This window comes from Danio rerio, chromosome 18, assembly GCF_049306965.1.
Source record: "Danio rerio strain Tuebingen ecotype United States chromosome 18, GRCz12tu, whole genome shotgun sequence".
In the NCBI taxonomy this organism is placed as follows: domain Eukaryota; kingdom Metazoa; phylum Chordata; class Actinopteri; order Cypriniformes; family Danionidae; genus Danio; species Danio rerio.
In genome coordinates, this window is record NC_133193.1 from 3,531,308 (window position 1) to 3,547,500 (window position 16,193).

Genomic DNA, 16,193 nt, shown 5'->3' on the forward strand with positions numbered 1-16,193 from the left:
CCCACTTTGTGCCTCAGTGCACGTCATGTTATAATTAAAGAGCCCATATTATGGGTTTTTGAAAATTCCCCTCCATGTAGTGTGTAACACAGCTCTAAGTGAAGTGGAGTATCCAGCTAAGGCTTAAATCTGTTAGTGTGCAGTGTTAAAAACGGTTGATTCATCTAAAAAAGAGTCGACTCATAGTGCTTCAAACGAGTCGCCTTGATACGGATTCATTAGGTGTTTCGCCATGACGTACGAACGAAACCAAGTTATTCACGTGCACGCGCAAACCCGGGAGATTTCAAACCTGAGGCCCCGCCCTCTGACGCAGAAACCGAGACACACACACACACACACACACACCCACAAACACACACACACACAAACATGCCGGTCGATTGAAGTCACACTGCAGATGGATATATTGAGTCTCTACCCAAAGATGAAACCTCAGCATTATAGCCAAGCAGTTGGAAACTACTGGAAACTTCTGGAAGCTACATGCTACAAAGAATACTTCATCAGCGTTTGTTAAAGGAAGGATCAGTAACTTACTGATAGACGTCAGGATGGGTTTCTTCCTCCATTTCTCAAGTGTAAGTACGTGCGATTAAAGTTGCCTCGTTGACTCTAGCTTGCAAATGTATTTAGTTGTGATTTGTTACTTGTAACCGCGTGTACTGTATGAGGTTAACTGGCTATATTCTCTTATAGTGTGCAAAGTCACGTTAAAAACGCGACGCGTGCTGCGTTAACGGAGCTCCGTGGACGGGGAGTAACGTTAGTGTGTGTGTCTGTGTGTGCGTGCGCGCGCTGTCGTCCGGAGGTGTGTGTGTTTGTGTGTGTGTTTGTGTGTGTGTGTGTGTGTGTGTGCGCGCGCGTTGTCGTCCGGAGCAGGGTTAAGTGCGTATGTGTGTGAGTGTGTGTGTGTGTGTGTGTGTGTGTCTGTGAAAAGAGCAGAGTGAGAAGCTAGGAGATCTCCTCAACTGTTTTTGGAGTTTTTGTTCAATAAAGTAGTCAGTCGTCTGTATTTTCAAGTCCATAGTCTGTATTTACATTGACCCACTGGCAGCTAAAATCCACGCCTACACTATCTAGCGTGTATGAACTGTGATTACTTTTATATTGCTGATTAGCTGTTTGGCATTTCATTCTCTGACTGAAGGCAGTCGACCAATCGCAACAGACTGTCATCGGTCCAATCAGCGCAGATTAGCTTCGCGCTAAGGAGGGGTTTGGGAACAAATGAATCCCTGAACGATTCATACAGGAGTCGCTGGGATAATTAGGTAAAAATAAATGCAGATTATAAGACCATGAAAGTGTTTTTTGACCTTGCATGCATATTAAACTGTTGTTGGAGACCCTTACAACCAAGATATGACCCTATTTCATGTATAATATGGGCTCTTTAAAACTCCCAATAACACATATTGCAAGATTAAAGATACAGTTCACTCAAAAACTAAAATCCTGTCATCTACCTTCACTTGTTTTAAACGTCTTCTGTTGAACACAAAAGATATTTTGAAGAACGTTAAAAACCTGTAACTATTGACTGCTATAGCATTCGTTTTTCCTACTATGGAAGTCAGTGGTTACCAATTTTCAGCATTTTTCAAAATCTCTTCTTTAGTGTTCAATTTATTTAATTTTATTTTATTTATTCATTCATTTTCTTGTCGGCTTAGTCATACCGCCAACTTATCCAGCACGTTTTTATGCAGCGGATGCCCTTACAGCCGCAACCCATCCATGGGAAACATCCACACACACATTCACACACACACTCATACACTACGGACAATTTAGCCTACCCAATTTACCTGTACCGCATGTCTTTGGACTGTGGGGGAAACCGGAGCACCCGGAGGAAACCCACGTGAATGCAGGGAGAACATGCAAACTCCACACAGAAACGGCAACTAAGCCGAGCCTCGAACCAGCGACCCAGCGACCTTCTTGCTGTGAGGCGACAGCACTACCTATTGCGCCTCTGCGTCGCCCTTATTTTATTTTATTTTATTATTATTATTTTTTTTTTTAAGCAGAGACTCAATTTCATTGTGGTATATATTATGCTAATATAATCATAGCAAAAAATATTTTTAAGGCCATCATTGACTTCTACAGCATTTATTTTCCTACTATGGAAGTCAATGGTTACCGGTTTTCAGCATTTTATAAATGATCTTCTTAAGTGTTCAAGAAAAGAAAGAAAAACGTAAAAGGTTTGGAACCGTTTGAGGGAGAGTAAATAATGAATTAAATTTATTTTTGGGGTGAACTATTCCTTTAACTCTTTACAGGTGTGCTGCACACTAGTAATAATAAAAAAAATACAGAAGATGGATAGATGGCGAGGTACTACTGTCGCGTGGGTATCCGCCGGGTGCTCCGGTTTCCCCCACAGTCCAAAGACATGCAGTACAGGTGAATTGGGTAGGTTAAATTGTCTGTAGTGTATGAGTGTTTGTGTGAATGTGTGTGTGGATGTTTCCCAGAGATGGGTTGCGGCTGGAAAGGCATCCGCTGCGTAAAAAACTAGCTGGATAAGTTGGCGGTTCATTCCGCTGTGGCGACCCCGAATTAATAAAGGGACTAAGCCGACAAGAGATGATAGATAGATAGATAGATAGATAGATAGATAGATAGATAGATAGATAGATAGATAGATAGATAGATAGATAGAACTGGCATATGTTTTATGCAGCGGATATTCTTCCAGTTGCAACCCAGTACTGGAAAACAACCATACACACTCATTCACAAACACATTCCGGGACTTGAACCCATGACCTTCTTGCTGTAAGGCAACAGTGCTAACCACTGATCCACCGTGCTGCTCTCTCTCTCTCTCTGTATATATATATATATATATATATATATATATATATATATATATATATATATATATATATATATATATATATATATATATATATATATATATATATATATATATATATATATATAATATTTTTGTTATTAAATCTATTCACACTGTAAAAAAATACTGCTGTTTTAAATTAAGTTAAATCAAATTAACTTTTCTAGTCATCTCAAATATATCAATCAAACCATCTTAAATATGTTAAACTTTTCATAAGTTGAAAAACTGGTGGAAACCTAATTAACTTATTAAAATAAGTTCAATTAACATATAAAGACTTGCTGTCATGACTTTTTGTCATATGCTTTTTTCACAGTGCATTATTTCTTATTCATTTTTTTAAACCGTAAATTGACTGAATAAACTGAATACTCCTGATTGCGAATGACACAATATCTAGATGATGGGTTTTTTGTGTTCACTATTTTATTTATTACACTGAGGCTAATTTAGTTTATTCAATTCCCTATAGCACATGTGCATGGACTGTGGGGGAAACCGGAGCACTCGAAGAAAACCCACGCCAACACAGGGAAAACATGCAAACTCCACACAGAAATGCCAACTGACCCAGCCTGGACAAGAACCAGTGACCTTTTTGCTGTGAGGCAACAGTGCGAACCACTGAGCCACCGCTTAAAACGAGTATTTAGTATAGCCAAAATACAAGCCATGTCAGGTACGCTTCAGAGTTAAATATCCCATCAGCCGGTGTCATTCCAGGTCGTTTATTCAGACAATCAATTAATGGGAGGGAAGAAGGTCTGGGGGAAAAAAGGAGGAGTAATTCTTCTTCTATTGATTAAGACGTTCTTTCCTCTCTCAGGGTTTCGGCCCCTCTGCTGAACTAAAGTACAAGAGCACAATTTAAACTAGAACCATCGATCAACAGCCAAATAATCAGAAAACCGCATGAATGTTTTAAACACAGATATACGGTAGCGACATCCTCTTCAACAGTGATAAATGCTGTCCTCTTAAGCATTCTATTCATCAAATCCTAAAAATGTATAATGGTCTTAAATTAATCTAATTTTAAACGGTGGTACAGTGGTTACCACTGTCACCTCACAGCAAGAAGGTCGCTGGTTCGAGCCTCGGCTGCCTCAGTTGGCATTTCTGTGTGGAGTTTGCATGTTCTCCCCGTGTTGGTGTGGGTTTCCTCCGGGTGCTCTGATTTCCACCACATTCCACACACATGAGCTATAGGGAAATTGGGTAAACTAAATTGGCCGTAGTGTATGTGTGTGAATGCAAGAGTGTATGGATGTTTCCAAGTTTTTGGTTGTGGCTGTAAGGGCAAAAAAACAAAACATATGCTGGATAAGTGGGCGATTTATTCCACTGTGGTGACCCGTTTAAATAAATAAAATAATGAAATATAGGTGAATTGAATAAGCTAAAATTGTCCGTAGTGTCTGTGTGTGAATGTGAGAGTGCATGAGTGTTTCCCAGTGCTGGGTTGCAGCTGAAACGGCATCTGCTATGTAAAACATATGATGGATAAGTTGGCAGTTCATTCCCCTGTGGCGACCCCTGATTAATAAAATGACCAAGCCAAATGAAAATGAATGAATGAATGAATGAATATGCAATTGTCAGTGTGCCTCACAGTGGTGAGTGGTCTTAACAAACCACCTGTAGAAAACGCACTCTTTCATCTCCCTGACGTTTTTACCTACACTTGTATTAGCACATTTCCAGCAGACACTTTCTAATAATCCATATCTCTCTCTCTCTAAAAAAAAAAAAAACAGAAAATACATTGTGCATTTAAGATATGTGCCTCACACAGGTGAGTGGGCTTGACAAACCACCTGTAGAAACTATTTTCTCTCTTTAAAAAAAAAAAAAAAAAAAAACTCCCACCTCCTAAATCTAGTTCTTAGTTCTCTGAGCACTAACAGTTTCTTTGTATATTTATCACTTGTTGTGTGTGTTGCCTCGTCTTGTTGATTCGCTGAAATTGCTTGTTCTCCTTGTGTTGGCGTGGGTTTCCTCAGAGTGCTCCGGTTTCCCCCACAGTCCAAACACATGCACTATAGAGGAATTGGGTAAACTAAATTGGCCTTAGTGTGTGAGTGTGTGTGAATGAGTGTGTATGGGTGTTTCCCAGTACTGGGTTGTAGCTAGAAGGGCATCCCCTGCGTAAAACATAAGTGGGAATTAGAGATCTGCGCGGGACTAAATTTTGAATCCCGCACCCGCCAGGTTTTAGCCCGAACCCGACCGCTCCTGCTTATATTAAGCATTTGTTGTCCCGCTGCCCGCCCCACCCCGTTTTCAACCCGCCGCACCCGATCCCGTTAAAGAGCGGGGGAGAGAACAAAACCGAGAATCACCCAACTATACAGTATATAACAAGCTGTCTGTATAAACACACACACAGCACCAAGCACCCACACAGACAAAGCTCTCTCTCATTCGCACGCGCACTAACACACACACACACACATAAGCACCAAGCACACACACAGGCAAAGCTCTCTCTCTTATTCGTGCACACCCACACACACACACCTCTCATTCACGCGTGCGCGCGCGCACACACACACACACACACACACACACACACACACACACACACACACACACACACACACACACACACACACACACACACAGCATCGCGCTATTTCATTTACACACATACATACGCTTGCTCGCTCAGGAGTCGGGAGCGATATTGCTAGACAGCTCGCTCCCGTCCCAAATTAAACCCAAATTTCCGACCGCTCCTGCGATTTATTCGGAAATTTATTCCCACGCCGCAGAAATCTGGCCAGGTCCCGACCTCTAGTTAGTGGTTCACTTCGTTGTGACAAATAAGGGACTGACCCAAAGGAAAATGATTGAATGAATGAATATACACTGAAATTGAAAGCCTTTAGCAGGCAAGTCAATGTTTCATTGAATATGCGTCTTGATCTTTCTGCCATCATTAATTTTGCGCCTGTACATCACCCTTCACTCATTTCACATCCCAGTTATCGTCAGGAATATCATTAGAGATTATAAATAGTCATTTTTAATCTGGTTCCTTTCTTCTTGCCTCTGGGTGTGCGTGCGTACGCGCGTGTTTGCATATGTGTGTATTAGCTGTGGTTTTATGCATGAGCGTTACATTAGTCCCGCATGATCGCTCCTCATTAGACTGCGACTAGCTGCTTACACAGTGATTTATATGCTGGACTATATGGTGAAAACGTGTGTGTGTGTGTCGGTTTAACACTCACCAGCTCCTCGTTGTTCAGAGTCGATCTGTTCACCAGCCCAAACGCAATGCCTGCCTTTCGAGCAGCCAATGTCTGAAAGAATGATGGGAAATATGAGTGAAAACGGGGGAGAAATACAAAAGACAACGCTCCAGAGAACATTCAAACGCTAGGCTGAAAAGCTGTTATGTTAGGCTGAATGCTGAAGATAAAACTTGATTAGTCATGCTGGAAAAAGCAGATATTCACCTGTTAGCCTACAGAAATCTTTTCAATTTAGGTGGAATTGATGATCTGGAGCTGATATTCTGCTCTGTGCAATATGCTCTCATTTCATTAGGTGGATTCTGATCTTAAAATATTTCCATAGATGACAACTGCTTTCTAAATAACAGGCAGACTGAGAGCCTTTTGCCTTCATGTACAATTGACGAGTGCAAAGAAAAATCATACACACTGCAAAAAAATGGTCCAAATATCTCAAAATTCTTAAATGAAGACAAGCAAAAAAAAAATATTGCCTTGTTTTTGGAAATAATGAATCAAAATTGAGACTTTCTCCATAAAATGGGTAAAATAATCTGCCAATGTGGTAGAAAAATAATCTGGCTTTACATTTTAAATGAGTTTATCTTGATTACGCTGTTGGCTGATTATTTTGCTTGTTTTAAGAAAAAAACTGACTTTACTTTGATATTTCAATTTTAGAAACACGACAATGTTTTGCATGTCCACAAAATGCTTCTTGATTTAAGAATTTAAAGATATGTCAGAAGATATTTAGTAGATATTCTAGTTAAGAAAAGCATTTTTGCAGGTGTAACATTGTGCTAAAACTAGTCTAGTGTTCATAAAACAATATTTCAACAGTTTCTATACGTGCTTGCTTCTATGTATTCCTGCGATTTAATTCTCTTTGAAGAACACATGCAATGCTGTCTTAGACTTTGTTCAAAATAAGGTTTCTTAAAAGGCTGCATTCATTTCAGAGCTGCCATCTCCTCTCACATGAGGCTTAATCGTTTTCACTAGTAGTTGAAACAGAGCCGACACATTCTGTCATGACTTCTCAGAAAAATTATACATATGATGATGCTGCCTTAAAAAGTATCTGTATTTTTGTTTGGGGAAATGTGAGAATAAATAAATAATTAAAGATATAATAAAATAAAATAAAGAAATAAATTATTTTTATTGATGTATACTTTAAAAATGTAAAAATTAAGTTCTTAGCCATGCATATTACTCAATTAAGTTTTATTAAGAGGAAGATATTTAGTAAATTTCCAACACAATGTATTTCTAAGTATTCCTAAATATGTGCCTGTGGACCATAAGATTGTGTACAATTAGTATAATAGTTCATTAGTAATATTACAGATTGGACGAATGGATGGTTGGATGGATGGATGGATGGATATGCCATTGGATGGATGGATGGACGAACGAATGGATGGATTGATCGATGAATTGAAAGGGTCATTGGACGGATGGATGGATGGAAGGACGGATGGACAGATGGATTGAAATGGTCATTGGATGAACGAATGGATGAATGGATGGATGGCTATTGGCCATTAAATGGATGAATGAATGAACTGACGATTGGATTGAAATGGCCATTGGGTGGATGGATGGATGGAGGAATAGATAGAGTGAAATGGCCATTGGATGGATGGATAAATGGACAGACAGATGGATGGATGGATTGAAATGACCATTGGATGGATGGATGGATGGAAGGAATGAAATGGCCATTAAATGAATGGACGGATGGATGGATGCACAGACAAACGGATGGATGGATTGAAATGGCCATTGAATGAATGGACAAATGGATGGATGGATGTACGGACAAACGGATGGATGGATTGAAATGGCCATTGGATGGCTGGATGGATGGATGGAAGAACGAACGGATGAATTGAAATGGCCATTGGATGGATGGATAGATGGATGTATTGAAATGGCCATTGGATGGATGGATAGATGGATGGATTGAAATGGCCATTGGATGGATGGATGGATGGATGTATTGAAATGGCCATTAGATGGATGGATAGATGGATGTATTGAAATGGCCATTGGATGGATGGATAGATGGATGGATTAAAATGGCCATTGGATGGATGGATGGATGGATGGATGGATGGATGGATGGATGGATGGACGGAAGAACGAACGGATGAATTGAAATGGCCATTGGATGGATGGATAGATGGATGGATTGAAATGGCCATTGAATGGATGGATAAATGGACAGACAGATGGATGGAAGGATTGAAATGGCCATTGGATGGATAGATAAATGGACAGACAGATGGATGGATTAAAATGGCCGTTGGAGGGATGGACAGAAGAACGGATGGATTGAAATGGCCATTAAATTAATGGACGGATGGATGGATGGATGGATGGATGTACGGACAAACGCATGGATGGATTGAAATGGCCATTGGATGGATGGATGGATGGATGGATGGATGGATGGATGGATGGATGGACGGACGAAAGAACAGATGAATTGAAATGGCCATTGAATAAATGGACGGATGGATGGATGGATGGATGAATGGATGGATTGATATGGCCATTGGATGGATGGATGGTTGCCCATCTAACACTGAGTGTAATCTACATGTACAGTAAAAGAGGATTTTTTTTTAACTATAAGACTGTGCTCAAGAAGCATCTTAAACCGCTTTTCCTAATAAAATTAGTTACAAACAAGCTTTAACAGCACCATGACATCATGTCTAACCAGCTGGAACAAATATATGTCAACTTTAAGCATATTTAGCAACTATAATAATGTCATATTTTTATTCTGACAACCAACCATCTATCCACACACACACACACACACACACACAAACACTCAAACACACACTCTCTCAAACACATACACACACTCTCTCAAACACACACACACACACACACACAAACACACACACACACACACACACACACACACACACACACACACACACACACACACACACACACACACACACACACACACACACACACACACACACACACACACACACACACACACACACACACACACACACACGATTGTGGCATACTCTCTAAAGATACAGACACATCTATGCTGAAGGTAACAGTGGATTCAGACTTGAGGCACTCATTAAAAATGCAGGAGACTTACCAAAGCCTAGAGCGTCCAGATGCGGGGGGAGAAGCAGACAGAACACGAAATTAGACATGTAGCGAAGGCGAGCTGTCATTTACAGTCTCTACATCATACCTGCAGTCATGCAGAAAATCAGATCGACTGTCTGTCTATAAAGAGCAGAGTGAAAGCTGCAGAGGTGAGGCTCAATCCTTAAATAACTCGCCTCTGACATGCAGTAGATTTCTTTTACTTTTTATTTTTATTTTTTTTACAGTTCACTCATGCATTTGCTGTGCAATTGTTCGCTAAAGAAACCCTGACATACTCCTACTGCCTGCGAGTACTGCTGCCATTACTGCTACAAACAGACAAGAGCAGACGGCATGTGTCAAAGCCAGCTCAAAAGAAACAACACCATCCAAAAGAGTTCAGGACAGAGAAAACCAGAGAAAGAAAGTCAATGACGGGGAAATGGGACACTACAGAGCCGGTCAAAAGTCAAAAAAGCCACGATTAGCCATATTTAGTTCGGCAGGCACAGACAGCGGACCGTACTGGACTCGTCTTTACCATCGGACCCTCAACCTGATGGTGGTAAAGACCAAGCGGGCTGCGAGTGGCCCCTTTAAGCAGGGGTGCAAATAGGAAAACAGGGTAGATTTGGCCTATACATGAACGCCAGGTGTTGATGTAAGTCTCAACATGCACTTGAATGGGCTATATGCACGGAAGTGTTTTCTTTAGCCACCGATAAACTTCCGGTGAAAGGACTGTTTCCAGTTACATAAGGAAATTCTTTGACAGTAGCGCTGATATCAATCCAGTCTCACAGGGCTGTGTTTTTTTGCGTTGTTTACTGCAGCTTCCACTAGAGGGCGCGGTCTATATTTCTGCGAATCTCAAATACTTATATTGGGGTTATGTTTTCTCTTATGTGATATTTATACATCCTACTAATACGTGTCTGCTTCGAGTGAGGCTTGCCATGCATACCGTGAAGTCAGAATTATTAGCCTTCCTGATTATTTTTTTCATCAATTTCTATTTAACGGAAAGAAGAATTTTTCAACACATTTCTAAAGGTTTAATAGCTCATTATTACTAATTTCGAGAGGAACACATAATATGATTGATGGCGGCTGGCCTCTCATCCGTAATCAACAATAATCCAATCAGAATGATTCAAGCTTACAATAAATAGACAGATTTCACCCAACTACCGTATCTTCGTTTTGGAATATTGACCTTAAAATGGTTTTTAAAAAATGTTTAACTGTTTTTATTCTAGGCGAATAAACAATTTTTCAGAAGAAAAAAATATTACAGCAAATACTGTGAAAATTTCCTTGCTCTGTTAAACATCATTTGGGAAATATTTGAAAAAGGGAAAAAAAAAAAAAAAATCACGGTAAATTATTTTGACTTCAAATACCCTAAACCCAACCGATAGTGTTTTCAAAAGCAAAGGAGAAGAGAAAAGTGCATCACGGCTGCATAGTTTTACCACGATTTTACATAGCTTTTTTTAAACCTTGTTTCTAGAACCATCCTTCGACAAACTCAAACTCAGTCCACTTCGCATCCGAAATACGACACTGTACAGGACGAGCTACTGAGCAAACTGACACATTTAAGTTGTTTTGTGGTATTTATACAGAGCTTTGTAAACAACTGCTCTGAAGTTCAGATTGTCAAACTCGAGCGATTTGCGCGACTTCCACGTTAAGCGCGTTAAATGCTTAAAATGCTTGGTTCGCGCTGCGCCATTCGTGCCACAGGTTGTCTATTCGTATCTTTGCATTGACTTAACATGTAAATCCCTCGCGCTTGACACTTCTTCCGCATCTGATGTGAACGTAACATAAGGGTGCGCCCTGCCACCATGCGAAGGAAACTTATTTCGGCCGCTTGTATCCAAGATCTTGTCCTTTCGGTCATGACCCAAAGCTCACGACCATAGGTGAGAGTAGGAATGTAGATTGACTGGTAAATTGAGAGCTTTGCCTTTCGGCTCAGCTCCTTCTTCACCACAACAGACCGATACATCGGTGCGGCTGCACCAATCCGCCCGTCAATCTCAAGTTCAATCCTTCCCTCACTAATGAACAAAACCCCAAGATATTAGTTATATCTAAAAATATATTTTATTAATAATAATCATTCAAATACATTGGTAATGGATTATTTTTAGTACTTAATTAGAATTGGAAGTAAATGTGCAGAGCTGTGGCCCTCCAGGAACTGTATTTGATACATGTGGTCTAGATCACCGATTTTTAACAAACTAGATCTTAAACGTGGTGAGTTTATAATGGTAGGACAGTTCACCGGAAGCGCCCGGGTGGGCTTATTCAAACCTTAAAAAGTCCCCGTGCATAAGGTCCATTGCTGAGAATTGCTGCAGGCAATGGAATTGTGGGCTTGAGTTTCGATTTTAGCATGTCTGAATTGTCACGTGACCGACTGTCGTTGCCCTGAAGCAATCACACAGCCAACAAGGGGACAAAAACAGAGGACAGAGGCATGATGGGATAGACCAGATCAGACCCGGTACAGCACTGACTTCATCCACGCTGTAAAAGGCTCACTGGCGCACGTCACTTTTACATGGATTTAAAAAGGCACACATTAAATCAGAAGTCAATGAAGTCCTCGGATATATTTTTGGGTAGAGTTGTCAACATTTCAGTTTTCCAGTGCATGGATTGAGTGACTTTTAAACAAGATTTTTGGGGGAGAGAGAAATCTGACAACTCACTGAAAAATATCGCCCATACACAAATATGGGCCCAAGTGGGAATGGACCACAGGACACGCCAAAAACCAAAAAAAAAACAAAATAACAAACTGAACGATGGCCCGTACTTACCAAAACAGGGTTGGTTTTTAATTTCATGCAAAATATGGACAGATAGAGCATCAACATTTGTCCTTCAGAATCACAGAACTCATCATTAAGAAACTCAAGAAGAAATGAAGACAAAGACACGTAGATAGACTTTACAAGAGTTCAAAAATAAACAAGAAAAACAAAAAGAAATGTTAACAAATGTGAATAGAAACATTGGACATTCTACTATAGAGATGAGCTGCGGATCAATCAGTGGCCGTCTAGAATCTCATGAATTAAACAGCGGCGCATTATTAATATATGAGTGCGCTGCGCATTTAAAGACAAGACAGATGAGCTGAACTATTGTGGAGAACACCAGGAGAGTGACCTACTTTTACTCTGGTGGAGCGTAAAAGCCTCAAAATAGCATCAAAACATAAACACGTGTGCGCCTCCATCTTGCATGTGCCCTGGACTGTAAATTTGGACTAGTGAGCGAATGCGTGTGTGATTGGCTAATACAGTCTTCTAAAGCTCCATCAGTCAAACATAACCGTGCCGGGTGTGATTACTCACCAGGTCTCGGACAATAGGCATGGTCCTCTTGCGACGTAAATCTGGCATGCTGTCAATGCCGTAAAGTATACTGCCAACCCTGGGGATGGAGGCAGATTTAGAGTCTATTAATACCATAATCATGCTCTACGCTATGAAACATTACCCGGCTAAAAAGCAGCCGGGTGATTTACAGCACCGGAAAATAACATGGGATGGGCACATCCATGAATGCATGGGGTACTATAGTGGCTGCTCTATCCCACAATGCAATGCATTACTAGTACACTTTTAATTCGCATTTGATCATCTTCTTCATTAATAATTTCATCAGAAGCACTTGATGCAGAATAAATATTTAATTTTCATACATGATACACACATGTTTACATAAGTAATGCTTTCAGTTTTCATATCCCCTTAATTGCACATCTTCCTATCACACTTGCTAAGACTCTTTACTGTATATTTACTTTTGCATTGCTCTTGTGCATGTGCTGCTTACCTAAAAATCTCAATCTAATGTACACAGTAGCATTTTTCTATGTACAGTACAGTATTTACAGTATATATTGGTGTGTGTTAAAGCTGAAAATGAAGGTAAAATTGAAATATTTAATCCCATTGTCTACACTACCCGACAAAAGTCTTGTCGCTTATCCAAGTTTTACAAACAACAAGTAATACCCTGACTTCTAGTTGATCATTTGGTATCAGAAGTGGCTTATATGAAAGGCAAAGGCCTCTAAATTACGCTTATTTTACCACAATAAAATTCGATCATGCCTTGATTTTGAATGATTTCATTAGGACAGTAAGCTCTGACTTTGCTTAGACAAAAATCTCATCACTGAACAGAAATAATGTCCAGTATAGAATATAAAGTCATGAATGAATATTGTGTGTGACTCCATCATGAGCTTGGAGGACTGCATCCATACATCTCTGCAATGACTTAAATCACTGATTAATAAAGTCATCTGGAATGGCGAAGAAAGCGTTCCTGCAGGACTCCCAGAGTTCATCAAGACTCTTTGTGTTTATCTTCAACGCCTCCTCAATCTTACCCCAGACATGCTCAATAATGTTCATGTCTGGTGACTGGGCTGGCCAATCCTGGAGCACCTTGACCTTCTTTGCTTTCAGGAGCTTTGATGTGAAGGCTGAAGTATGAGAAGGAGCGCTATCCTGCTGGAGAATTGTCCCTCTCCTGTGGTTTGTAATGTAAAGGGCAGCACAAATATCTTGATACCTCAGGCTGTTGATGTTTCTATCTCGCACGCCCCCATACTGAATGTAACCCCAAACCATGATTTTTTCTTCACCAAACTTGACTGATTTCAGTGAGAATTTTGGGTCCATGTGGGTTCCAGTAGGTCTTCTGCAGTATTTGAGATGGTTGGGATGCAGATCAACAGATGATTCAGCTGAAAAATACACCTTCTGCCACTTTTCCGTGTGATCAACAAGAAGTCAAGTTGTTATTTGTTGCTCTTATAATCATATCTTCGTATCATTAGACCTCCAAAAGTAAAGAAAAATGTAAAACAAAACAAAACTGCATTGTTGCATTAGCCTGTTTCACACCACAAACGTGAGCAGCGTGTGCTTTTTCGGCATCCATATTAACAGATTAGAGCTTTCATACCGCATGCAGAAGCCGCAATAGTTTTGGCGCTGGGTCTATTTTGCTGCACTGCCCACGCTCACATTGGCCTCTATTTTAAAGCTGCGCATGCACTGCTCACGCTTTGCTCGTACTTGCGGTGTGAAACAGGCGTTAGGCACTTTTATACAAAAACATATGTATGGTTAAAAGCTGCATAATGTGTTTCTAAGAGCATTTTTATTAACCTTAGGTAGTATACAGTAAGCTTGGGCGGTAATACGGTAATGTGGTATATGTGGGATCTAAAAAAGCAACGGTGTCAGTTTTAATACCGTTATGTGAAGTTTCTAAACTAATTTCGAGAGGATCACGTGCTTATGATTGCTAGCGGCTGGATCCGCAGTATCCAATTCACTATGCTCCAATCAGATGACTCCAAAACTACTATAAATACCCTGAGTTTCATTCCCCCCTTCCACCCCTACTCCTTCCTAGATGGGTGACACGGTGGCCCAGTGCGTAGTACTGTTGCCTCACAGCAAGAATGTTTCTGGTTCCAGGCTTTACCAAACCAGCAGACATTTCTGTGTGGAGTTTGCACTTGAGAGAGAGCGTGATGTTGTGTGTCACTTGGTGCTCTCTGTGTGTGTGTGTGTGTGTGTGTGTGTGTGTGTGTGAATGAGAGAGAGCGTAATGCTGTGTGTCACTTGGTGCTCTCTGTGTGTGTGTGTGTGTGTGTGTGTGTGTGTGTGTGTGTGTGTGTGTGTGTGTGTGTGTGTGTGTGTGTGAATGAGAGAGAGCGTAATGCTGTGTGTCACTTGGTGCTCTCTCTCTGTGTGTGTGTTTGTGTGTGTGAATGAGAGAGTGTGATGCTGTGTGTCGCTTGGTGCTCTCTCTGTGTGTGTGTGTGTGTGTGAATGAGAGAGTGTGATGCTGTGTGTCGCTTGGTGCTCTGTGTGTGTGTGTGTGTGTGTGAATGAGAGAGTGTGATGCTGTGTGTCGCTTGGTGCTCTCTCTCTGTGTGTGTGTGTGTGTGTGAATGAGAGAGAGCGTAATGCTGTGTGTCACTTGGTGCTCTCTGTGTGTGTGTGTGTGTGTGTGTATGTGTGTGTGTGTGTGTGTGTGTGTGAATGAGAGAGTGTGATGCTGTGTGTCGCTTGGTGCTCTGTGTGTGTGTGTGTGTGTGTGTGTGTGTGTGTGTGTGTGTGTGTGTGTGTGTGTGTGAATGAGAGAGTGTGATGCTGTTTGTTGCTTGGTGCTCTCTCTCTGTGTGTGTGTGTGTGTGTGTGTGTGTGTGTGTGTGTGTGTGTGTGTGTGTGTGTGTGAATGAGAGAGAGCGTAATGCTGTGTGTCACTTGGTGCTCTCTCTGTGTGTGTGTGTGTGTGTGTATATGTGTGTGTGTGTGTGTGTGAATGAGAGAGTGTGATGCTGTGTGTCGCTTGGTGCTCTGTGTGTGTGTGTGTGTGTGTGTGTGTGTGTGAATGAGAGAGTGTGATGCTGTGTGTCGCTTGGTGCTCTCTCTCTCTGTGTGTGTGTGTGTGTGTGTGTGTGTGTGTGTGAATGAGAGAGTGTGATGCTGTGTGTTGCTTGGTGCTCTCTGTGTGTGTGTGTGTGTGTGTGTGTGTGTGTGTGTGTGTGTGTGTGTGTGTGTGTGTGTGTGTGTGTGAGAGTGAGAGAGAGTGTGATGCTGTGTGTCACTTGGTGCTCTGTGTGTGTGTGTGTGTGTGTGTGTGTGAATAAGAGAGAGCGTAATGCTTTGTGTCACTTGGTGCTCTCTCTGTGTGTGTGTGTGTGTGTGTGTGTGTGTGTGTGAGAATGAGAGAGTGTGATGCTGTGTGTCGCATGGTGCTCTCTCTATGTGTGTGTGTGTGTGTGTATGTGTGTGTGTGTGTGTGTGTGAATAAGAGAGAGAGCGTGTGGTGCAGTAGGTAACGTTGTGCTGTCTCTCTCTGTATGTGTGCGT

At 41.1% G+C, this 16,193-nt stretch overlaps 1 protein-coding gene across 7 annotated transcripts in view; it reads right to left on the minus strand.

Moving 5' to 3' along the window:
• Positions 1-16,193, minus strand: part of unc13c (unc-13 homolog C (C. elegans)) — a 321,746-nt gene that overhangs the window by 255,183 nt on the left and 50,370 nt on the right. For 3 of the 7 annotated variants that reach the window (XM_073930153.1, XM_073930151.1, XM_073930155.1), the window contains 2 exons: positions 12,642-12,720; positions 6,115-6,186 (listed from right to left, as the gene is read on the minus strand). In XM_073930153.1, the coding sequence (XP_073786254.1) occupies positions 6,115-6,186; positions 12,642-12,720 (151 nt within the window). Of the gene's footprint in view, positions 1-6,114; positions 6,187-9,265; positions 9,939-12,641; positions 12,721-16,193 lie in introns of those variants that run through there. The other 4 variants (XM_073930154.1, XM_073930152.1, XM_073930157.1 and 1 more) reach the window with 2 other exon arrangements.